This window comes from Arachis ipaensis, chromosome B05, assembly GCF_000816755.2.
Source record: "Arachis ipaensis cultivar K30076 chromosome B05, Araip1.1, whole genome shotgun sequence".
In the NCBI taxonomy this organism is placed as follows: Eukaryota; Viridiplantae; Streptophyta; class Magnoliopsida; order Fabales; family Fabaceae; genus Arachis; species Arachis ipaensis.
The window spans coordinates 89,818,972-89,830,727 of record NC_029789.2 but is presented as its reverse complement, the minus strand read 5'-3'; the positions used below and the strand labels follow the sequence as shown (position 1 = coordinate 89,830,727).

The window sequence follows — 11,756 nt, the reverse complement described above, 5'->3', positions numbered from 1 at the left end:
ATGATGGAGAAGTATTTGAACAAACAAACAGGGCAGTTTTAATACATGGTTTAAAGGAACTGCCAAAAAAAATTTATCAATGATGAATCAGTAATCAGGCATTAAAATAATTCAACCATCATTATAAACCAAGTGCCAAATGATCATTAATTAATCCTGATAAACTAAGCAGCAACATTAGTGAATGCATCATGATAAACTAAGCAACAACCATGGTGAATGCAATGACAACATGCATTCTTTGAACAAGGGTGATCATTAATTTTCAATTTTGAAAATTTCATCCCCTGTTCCCCTGTTTTCATCCAGCCCCTGTTTCTTTCCAATTTCAATTTTGGAACCTAAGTTTCCTCCCCCTTTTGTCATCATGGGGGCACCTGCACAAAATATTGTTACAGAAAACAGAACATGCAATATAACAGTTCAAAATATAACCAAACAGTGTCATCAAAGTATCACCTAGGCAGCTATTGTCAATTGCAACCTAAACAAAAAAAACAAAAGAGCTAATTGAGCCAAATTGTGCCAATATCAAATAGTAACCAGAAACTTAATCATCAAACAGATTAAAGTCATATTCCTCCTCATCTTCATCACTGCCAGCTTCTCCTTCAAATTTCTCCAACATCAGACTGACCCTCTCTTGGCATTTCTTCCATGCCGACTCATGCTCATAAGCAAGTTTGCGAGCAGATTTGTGAAATTGAACCATGAGATCGGACATATTGATGAATTCTATCAGAATTTCTCTGCGAGACCCGGTCATCCTTGAGGATTCGGGATGGCTTTCAAAATCATCATCAGAGGCCACAGATTTCTTTCCCTTTTTTGCAGTCCCGCCTGCCCTGATCTTGGAGACCTTATTCTCAACAGCCTCATTTGTTAAGTCTACCTTAAAGTACTCAAAAATGCATGTAAGAAACATTCCATAGGGTAAGTTGGCCTTTTTTGTACTTTTCACGGATTCCCATATGTGACGAATCATAATATAGCTAAAAGAGATGGGAGTTGAAGTAACAAGAGCAAATATAATAAGACAGTCAGATACGGTTATCCTATTGTGAGATCCACTTTGAGGAGTGAGAATGTGTGTGATGATGCGGTGCAGCAGAGAGTTAGTTTGTCCCAGGGCTTTATGAGTCGGAATAGTTCCGTCCAGACCAGACAAATTTTCACAGATTTGATGAATGACTTGCTTGTATGTAACTCCAACATGCGAGTCCCATTTATCACTCATGTAGACCTTTGGCCCTTCATCAATGTATCCAAGGGCAGCAGAGATGGTTTCAGAGTTCAGAGTGATCTGAACCCGTTTCACATAAGAATGAAGGCCACCATCAATAAACCTTAGATTTGCATAAAACTGCCTGACCAGCCCAGGGTATACCAGTTTATGAATATAGAGCAGAGGTGTCCATTTGAGACCTTCAAACATGGGTTGTAAGTCGATTCCTTTGGATGCTAGAGACTCGAGATTCACTAGGTAAGAGAGACACAAATGCCTTTTCTCAATGACTTCCTTGTGGAATTCAAACGCAGCACATGTAGAGAATTTGGCAGGATCGAAATGTGAGTGTGGCTTGTGAAACTTGTTTTTGAACTCCATTGACCCAAGGTTCGTGGGTTCTCTGGTCTCATGGAACTCGAAGTCCTTTGCCTTCTTGGAGTTCTTCCCTGATGCATGAGGAGTGGTTCTCTTAGGCGATGATGGAGGAGGTGAGGTCTGAGACTCCTCTACTTCTTCCTCAACGCTTGGCTCCCTTACCTTCTCGCTCTTTCTTCTTCCAGAGGATTTTTGAGCAATGACCTTGCGCCTCATAGTCTCGGTTCGTTTGGAGGGTGGTGAAAGGGAAGAAGAAGAGGTGGAATTGATGTGAATGTGAGTATGTGTTTGAGGTGTAGAGGGTTTTTGAGATTGGCGAATTCTCTCACTCTTCCTTGGGGCTGTTTTCTTTTTCATAATGGAGATGGAAGTTGGAGATGAAGGGGTGGCCGAATAGTGAGGTGAGTGATGGGAGGTTAGAGAAGCATTAAATGCTTAATTGGAGAGAGAATGAGAGAAGTTATTACCCATTAAGAGAGCGGTTATTATCCATGAGGGGGTTTCAAAAAACTGAAAAGAGGTTTCCCTAAATCAAGGGATTAGTTGGAGGGAAAGATTTGATTTGACAACATACTTCTTCCAACAAGATTTGATGAGACAACCAAGGGATTTTGTTGATTTAATTTTTCAAAAGAAATGAAACTAACAAAACTGTCATGGTGGGGTTAAGGAATTTTTGGGTGGGGCCCATAAAATTTGAATTCTGCGTTGCCTCCCCCTTGACCACAGCTCTTCCATTCTGCCATTTATTGTTTCTCGTCCAAACCTACGAGCAAAAGGCTTATCAGAATCAAATATTCATAAATTTTCAATGAAACTTAAATCAAACATTCCCAAACTTTTTCTCAAGGTACAGAATCTATCTTCACAGAGGGGTTTTGTAAAAATATCAGCAATTTGGTCTTCTGATTTTACAAATTGAATATCAATAGTACCCTTTTGCACATGTTCCCTAATCAAATGATACTTTATCTCAATGTGCTTGGTTCTTGAGTGCAAAACAGGATTTTTTGAAATATTTATTGCACTCATATTATCACAAAATAGGGGTATACTATTGATTTTTAATTTGTAATCTTCCAATTGTGTTTTTAACCAAATTAATTGAGTGCAACATGCAGATGCGGAAATATATTCTGCTTCAGTGGTGGATAAAGCCACTGTGGCTTGTTTCTTGCTTGACCACATGTTGAGTGAGCTTCCAAGGAAGCAACACATGCCGGACGTGCTTCTTCTATCCACTCTATCTCCCGCATAATCTGCATCACAAAACCCTACTGCACAAAATTCATCAGATTTAGGATACCACAAGCCATAATCACAAGTTCCCTTAATGTATCTAATGATGCGTTTAACAGCCGTAAGATGGGATTCTTTTGGGTGAGATTGAAATCTTGAACATACACCCACACTTTGAACAATATCCGGTCTAGAGGAAGTAAGGTACATGAGTGAACCTATCATTCCTCTATACCTTGTTTCATCCACATCTTGGCCATCGTCATCTTTTTCAAGTTTTGTATTAGGATGCATTGGAGTGGCCATTGCTTTGGAATTTTCTAGGCCAAACTTTTTAATAAGTTCTTTTGCATATTTTCCTTGGTAAATAAAAGTACCACTAGGAATTTGTTTAATTTGGAGACCAAGAAAGAAAGTAAGCTCTCCCATTAAACTCATTTCAAACTCACTAGTCATGAGTTTTCCAAACTCTTCACACAAGGAAATGTTGGCCGAACCAAATACAATGTCATCAACATAAACTTGAACAAGAAGTATATCATCATTAGATGCTTTAATGAATAAAGTAGTGTCGGTGGTACCCCTTTGAAATTCATTTTCCAATAAGAATGCACTAAGCCTTTCATACCAAGCTCTTGGAGCTTGTCTAAGTCCATAAAGAGCCTTAGATAATTTAAAAACATGATTTGGAAACTCTTTATGTTCAAAACCGGGGGGTTGTGCCACATACACTTCTCTATCAATAAAGCCATTGAGGTTGGGGGGTTCTAGGACATGAAAAGTTATGAGAAATCCCTAAGTCATCACAGAATTTTTCAAAATCTTGATTTTCAAATTCTCTTCCATGATCACTTCTTAAATGGACAATTTTCAAATCCTTTTCATTTTGAATTTTCTTACAAAGGGTGGAAAAAGCATGGAAAGCATCATTCTTATGAGCAAGGAAAAGTACCCAACCAAATCTAGAGTAATCATCTACCACCACAAGACCATAATGTTTACCTCCTAAACTTTGAGTTCTAGTAGGACCAAAAAGATCAATATGTAACATTTCCAATGGCCTTTTGGTTGAGATTCCATCTTTTGATTTAAAGGAGGATTTTACTTGTTTGCCTAATTGACAAGCGTCACAAGTAAGATCCTTATCAAACTTGATGTTTGGGATTCCTCTAACCAAATTTCTTTTGACTAGCTTAGAAATTTGATACATGCTAGCATGTCCCAACTTTCTATGCCAAAGCCATTTTTCAGATTCAAAAGATGTGAAGCATGTTACATTTTGTTCCTTTAAATCCTCAAGAGTTAATCCATACACATTGTTACATCTTTTAGCTTCAAAAAGAACATTCCCAGTCTTTTCACACACAACTAAACAAACAGATTTCTTAAAAATAACTTCAAAACCCAAATCACAAAGTTGACTAACACTAAGCAAATTATGTTTCAAGCCATGTACAAGGAGAACATCATTTATACAAGAAGAAGAGTTTTTACCAACTTTCCCAACAGCCACAATTTTTCCTTTTGCATCATCCCCGAAAGTGACAAGTCCTCCATCATAGTCATCAAGCTTTATGAAGAAGGTTGCCTTTCCGGTCATATGCCTAGAGCACCCACTGTCCATATACCACACATTTTCTTTCCTTTGGGATGCTAGGCACACCTACAAAACAATGCTTAAGTAACCTTAAGTATCCAAATCTTTTTGGATCCTTTTACGTTAAACCATCTTCTATGTCCTAAGCCATTGTAATCAAAAACAATTTTATAAACCTTGTCACCAACCATTCTTTCACCGAAAAAGCATTGAATGGGAAAGTGTCCATTCCGATTGCATAGTCTACAAAATCTTGGAGTTGCCTTTTTGTTAAAGTAGGTGGGATCTTGAAATCTTGTGTCATTAGAAGATGAAGCAATATTTTCAAAATGTGAATTTTCAGATTTATGAAACCCCAACCCAGCCTTATCATAAAGAGGTTTTTGACTAGCCAAGATGTGATTTAAGCTTTCAGAACTTTGTGTAAATCGAAGAATTATCACTGGATTCATCATCCAGAGGGTTAGTCACAGAAGAAAATGCAATTCCTTTCTTTTTTGTATCCTTTTTCAAATAGGTATTTTCAAAAGCAAGAAGATTTCCTCTCAAATCATCAAGTGTCATGTAGTCTAGGCTACTGCTCTCAGAAATAATTAAAGCTTTAGTTTCCCACTCTTTTGTGAGACATCTCAACACTCTTCTCACTAACACAGAATCAGAATGTGTAATTCCCAGAGCATCTAAGCCAACAATGATAGCATTGAACCGTTCGAACAGTTCATTAATGGACTCTCCTTCCTTCATTGCAAACATTTCATATTCTCTATTTAGCATATCTGTCCGAGTCTTCTTGACAATGGTGGTTCCTTCATGGGTGATTTGCAATTTGTCCCAGATTTCCTTTGCCGTTGTGCATCTTGATACCCGTCGGTACTCCTCGAAGCTGATAGCACAATTGAGCAGATTTATTGCCTTGGCATTTAACTCCACCTTCTTCCTATCTTCCTCGGTCCATCTTGCTTCTGGTTTGAGAGAAACAACTCCTTCTGCACTTGTGGTAGTTGGAAATTGAGGCCCTTCGAGAATAATCTTCCAAAGTCTATAATCCACTGCTTGTACGAAAATCTTCATTCTCTCCTTCCAATAGGTATAGTTTTTCCCATTGAAAAGAGGAGGTCTGTTGCTTGATTGACCTTCAGTTAGATTATAGGACACCACATTTGCGCCACTGTTTTCTGCCATGAGGATCTTTACTCCAAGTTGCAAAGCTTGATCTCTTTGAGACCAAGCTCTGATACCAATTGATGGTTTCAGTGGCTAAGAGAAGGGGGGGTTGAATCTTAGCCCCCTTTTTTTGTTGCTAACACTTGCTGAACTCAGAGGAGACTTTCTGTTTTTTTGCTCGTTACTGGACACGAGCAACTTTGTTTTGTCTCGTCCCTAGCCACGAGACTTTTCTGTTTGTCTCGTCACTTGGCACGAGATAGTATTAGTTTTTGCTCCTGTGCAGTAGAAATAGAAATGTAGGAGAGAAGAGTTGAAGATTACACCCAGATATATCCTGGTTCAGCTGCTATGTGCAGTGCAGCCTACATCCAGTCTCCATCACAAACATGATGGAATTTCACTATAATCAATCTGATTACAACTTGTAAAGTGCTAACCCAACTTACAAGGGGATTCCCACAGAATCATGAAACACAACATAGATGAACAAAGGAACTCTAAGACATCTATGGCTTTTTCTTTTAATTTTGCACTCTCTGCCTTTTTCCGCTCTATGGCTTTTTCATTACAAACCTCACTGTTTGCCTTTTACCATGAGACTCAAGACATGACAAAATTAAACAGAAAAATACAAAACTGAATACATTGAAGGAGAAGAGAAAACTGTTAGCTCAGGTAGCTCTGAGAACTCTGTGTCTTGCACTCTCAAATTTTCTCCCTACTTCAAACAGTGGCTGTCCACCCTTAATATAGAAGAGGGGAGCCTCCACTTATTGAAGCCAAAACCGAACATACTTCTTCCTCCTTCAACAAAACCGGTTCGGCCACAAAGAGAGAGAAGAGATAACCATGCATTAACCAACATGCAATTACCTCTAGTCCTTTCTTGATCATCACCCTTTGCTGAAATTTATTTTATTTGGGCTTGAGATTTTTTTCTTTTTATTTCGGCCCCAATATTAACCTGCACACCAAAATTATTTTAATTAGCACATTAATCAAAATTAGCTTAATAATTTTGCTGTTAATAATGTTTGATCATCATCAATTTGGTTTAGAGTTTTCCAAACTCATCATGGTTGTCTAGCACGCGATCTTGGCTAAGTGAGTAACGAAGATTGGGTGATTGTCATGGGTCACCCCTTCATTCTGACTTAACTGAATTAAGAACGAGAGTATATCTTGGAGAAGAAGTAGGTGTGAATTGAATAGAAAACAGTAGTAATTGCATTAATTCATGAAGAACAGCAGAGCTCCACACCTTAATCTATGGGGTGTAGAAAATCCATCGTAGAAAATACATAAGTGAAAGAGGTCTAGGCATGCCCGTGAGGCTAGCCTCCAGACGTGAACAACAATGATAAAAGTCTGATCTCTGATCAAAAAAGATAAAAGATGATATATAATAAATCTCTAAAAGTAGTTTTTATACTAAACTAGTAACCTAGGGTTACAGAAAATGAATAACTAAGTGCAGATAGTGCAGAAATCTACTTCCAGGGCCCACTTGGTGTGTGCTTGGGCTGAGCATTGAAGCTTTTTCGTGTATAGGCTATTCCTGGAGTTAAACGCCAGCTTTGGTGCTAGTTTGGGCGTTTAACTCCAATTATGGTGCCAGTTTGGGCGTTTTACGCCAAGATGTTTTAGGCTGGCTTTGGACGCATGTTTGGGCCATCAAATATCGGGAAAAGTATGGACTATTATATATTTTTGGAAAAACCAGAATGTCTACTTTCTAACATAATTTAGAGCGTGCCAATTGGGCTTCTGTAACCCCAGAAAATCCATTTTAAGTGCAACAGGGTCAGAATCCAACAGCATATACAGTCCTTTTTCAGCCTCTGAATCAGATTTTTGCTCAGGTCCCTAAATTTCAGCCAGAAAATACTTGAAATCACAAAAAAACACACAAACTCATAGTAAAGTCCAGAAATGTGATTTTGAATAAAAAATAATAAAAATATAATAAAAAGTAATTAAAATATACTAAAAACTATGTAAAAATAATGCCAAAAATGGTATAAATTATTCGCTCATCACAACACCAAACTTAAATTGTTGCTTGTCTCCAAGCAACTAAAAACAAAATAGGATAAAAAGAAGAGAATATACAATGAATTCCAAACTTATATGAAGATTAGCTTAAATTAGGTGAGCGGGACTTGTAGCCTTTTTGCTTCTGAACAGTTTTGGCATCTCACTTTATCCTTTAAAGTTCAGAATGATTGGCATCTATAGGAACTTAGAATTCAGATAGCGTTATTGATTCTCTTAGTTCAGTCTTGGCCGTGACCCTAAGCATTTTTGTTTTCCAATATTACCACCAGATACATAAATGCCACAGACACAACTGATTAAACCTTTTCAGATTGTGACTCAACTTTGCTAGAGTCCCCATTTAGAGGTGCCCATAGCTCTTAAGCACACTCTTTTTGCTTTGGACCACGACTTTAACCGCTCAGTCTCAAGCTTTTCACTTGACACCTTCACGCCACAAGCACATGGTTAGGGACAGCTTGGTTTAGCCGCTTAGGCCAGGATTTTATTCCTGTGGGCCCTCCTATCCATTAATGCTCAAAGCCTTGGATCCTTTTTACCCTTGCCTTTTGGTTTAAAGGGCTATTGGCTTTTTTTGCTTGCTTTTTTTTTTCTCTTTTTCTTCTCTCTTATTTTTTGCCAATTTTTTTCTTTTTTTTTCTGCAAGCTTTGTGTTCACTGCTTTTTCTTGCTTCAAGAATCAATTTTTTTATTTTTTAGATTATCAATAACATTTCTCCTTTTTCATTATTCTTTCTAGAGCCAACAATTTTAACATTCATAAACAACAAATTCAAAAATATGCACTGTTTAAGCATTCATTCAGAAAACAAAAAATATTACCACCACATCAAAATAATTAAACTAATTTCAAGATAGAATTCAAAATTCATGTATTTTTTGTTCTTTTGCAATTAAAAACATTCTTCATTTAAGAAAGGTGATGGATTCATAGGACATTCATAGCTTTAAGACATAGACACTAGACACTAGTGATCATGTAATAAAAACACAAACATAGACAAAACATAAAGCATATAATTCGAAAAACAGAAAAATAAGAGCAAGGAAATTAAAGAACGGGTCCACCTTAGTGATGGCGGCTAGTTGTTCCTCTTGAAGATCTTATGGAGTGCTTGAGCTCCTCTATGTCTCTTCCTTGCCTTTGTTGTTCCTCTCTCATGGCTATTTGGTCTTCTCTAATTTCATTGAGGATAATGGAGTGCTCTTGGTGCTCCATCCTTAGTTGCCCCATGTTAGAAATCAGTTCTCCTAAGGAGGTGTTGATTTGCTCCCAATAGTTTTGTGGAGAAAAATGCATCCCTTGAGGCATCTCAGGGATTTCTTGATGAGGAATTTCCTCATGCTCTTGTTGAGGTCCATGAGTGGACTCTCTTGTTTGCTCCATCCTTTTCTTAGTGATGGGCTTGTCTCCTTCAATGAGGATGTCTCTCTCTATGGCAATTGTAGCTGAATTGCATAGGGTACAAATGAGATGAAGGAAGGCTAACCTTGCCAAAGTAGAGGGCTTGTCTGCCACCTTGTAGAGTTCTAGGGATATGATCTCATGAACTTCTACTTCCTCTCTATTCATGATGCTATGGATCATGATATCCCAGTCTATTGTAACTTCAGACCGGTTGCTAGTAGGAATGATAGAGCATTGGATGAACTCCAACAATCCCCTAGCCAGGGTTTAAGGTCAAGCCTTCTCAGTTGAACCGGCTTGCCTCTTGAGTCTCTCTTCCATTGAGCTCCTTCCACACAGATGTCCATGAGGACTTGGTCCAACCTTTGATCAAAGTTGACCCTTCTAGTGAAAGGATGAAGATCTCCTCTCATCATTGGCAAGTTAAATGCCAACCTTACATTCTCTGGACTGAAATCCAAGTAATTCCCTCGAACCATTGTGAGCCAATTCTTTGGGTTCGGGTTCATACTTTGGTTATGGTTTCTAGTGATCCATGCATTAGCATAGAACTCTTGAACCATTAAGATTCCGACTTGTTGGATTGGTTTGGTGAGAGTTTTCTAACCTCTTCTTTGAATCTCATGTCGGATCTCTAGATATTCACTCTTTTTTAGCTTGAAGGGGACCTCAGGGATCACCTTTTTCTTGGCAACAACTTCATAGAAGTGGTCTTGATGGACCTTTGAAATGAATCTCTCCATCTTCCATGATCTGAGGTGGAAGCAATTGCCTTTCCTTTTCTCTTTCTAGAGGTTTCTCTGGCCTTAGATGTCATTAGTGGTTATGAAAAAATAAAAAGCAGAGCTTTTTCCACACCAAACTTAAAAGGTTTGCTCGTCCTCGAGCAAAAGAAGAAAGAAAAGAGTAGAAGAAGAAGAAATGGAGGAGATGAAGGGAGGTGAGTGGTTCGGCCAAAGGGGAAAGAAGTGTTTGTGATGTGTGAAATTGAAGGTTGTAAGGAGGAGTATTTATAAGGTAGGGGAGAGAGGGGACTCAGTCATGAAAATGGGTGGGTTTTGGAGGGAAATGGTTTGAATTTGAATGGTGAGGTAGGTGGGGTTTATGATGGATGGATGGGAGTGGTGAAGAGGATATGGGGAAGAGTTAATGATGGGATTGGTAAAGGGTATTTGGAGAAGAGTGTTATGAAAAGGTGTAAAGTGGAGAGAAGAAGAGGTGGGGTAGGTGGGGATCCTGTGAGGTCCACAGATCTTGAGGTGTCAAGGAATTCTGCTCCCTGAACCATTCTAGCGTTCAAACGCCCATTGTGAGCCATTCCTGGCATTTAACGCCAGCTCTGCTACCTTTCTTGGCGTTAAACGCCAGCCCTACTACCTTTCCTGGCATTAAACGCCAATCTGCTGCCCCTTTCTGGCGTTTAACGCCAGCCAGACGCCAGACAGCTGATGCACGAAAACTTGTCTCTCAACAAATTTCCCTCGGCAAGTATCCGAATTGTCGTCAAGTAAAAACTCACAATAGAGTGAGGTCGAATCCCACAGGAATTGATTGGTCAAGCAAATTTAATCAGAGGAATGTTCTAGTTGAGCTAAGCAGAAATTGAGTTGAGATTTGCAGAAAAGTAAATGGCGAGAAAGTAAATAACAAAAAAATGTAATTGTTGGAAGTAAATGGCAGAATGTAAATGACGGAAAGTAAATTGCAGAATCTTAAGCGGGGGTTTGGGGAAATGAACATAAAAGTAAATGGCAGAAAGTAAAGAGAATGGGTAAGATCAGAAATGGGGGATTCATTGGGCTCAGGAGATATTGTATTCTCCGGATCGAGTTCATTCTCATCTCTTCCTCAATCAATGTATTCATTGATCTCCTTGGCAATCTTAAGTGATTGGATTCCAATTCCTTGGTAATTCAATCTCTCAAATCTTGATCAATAGCCAATTTCTTGGTCTAATTGCTCATGAGAAGAGATGAAGTATGGTCACTAATTATACCACATGTATTCCCAAATCAAAGTGTTGGTAGAATTATATGTCACTATATCCATCCAAACCCCAATTTGGTCCAACATGAGAAAGCATTTCTAGCATGATCTCTTCATTCCTCTTCCATGGTTCCGAAGAGATCCAAGTATGAATAGCTTCTTTTCCAAGAAAACTACCCAATTGGATGAAGATTGAAAGCCTTCTCGTAAAATCAAGAGAAAAGAAAGAAGAAGAATAATGAAAACTATTATTGATCCATCAAATTACAATAGAGCTCCCTAACCCAATGAAAAGGGGTTTAGTTGTTCATAGCTCTGGAAATGGAAGAAGATAAAGAAGAATGCATTCTCAAATTAACTAGAAATTACAGAGAAAGTAAAATATACATAGTGTAGTTCTCCAAAATGCCAAGCTCCCCTACTAGTTCAAAACTACTCCTATATATACTACTCTTCTGATCTTCTAGTTGGCTCTTCAAGTCTTGGATATGGGCCTTCAATCTTGAGTTAAAGCAGTTACAATCTTCAGTGGGCTCAGCTTTGCTTGCAGAAAAAGTGTGAGTAAAGCATGGACGTTAGTTAGGACGTTAGTGGTGTTAACGTTAAGTGAAAATGTGGGTTCGAGAACGTTAGTGACGATCACCTTTTTCACTAACATTCCAAACCAAAAAAATGATCCACATTAACTTCAACGTTAG

General features: G+C 38.4%; 1 protein-coding gene across 1 annotated transcript; it reads right to left on the bottom strand.

Moving 5' to 3' along the window:
• Window positions 551-1,819, bottom strand: LOC107640760. Its single transcript, XM_016344260.1, has one exon. It carries the CDS (start codon window positions 1,817-1,819, stop codon window positions 551-553), a length of 1,269 nt encoding a protein of 422 aa, XP_016199746.1.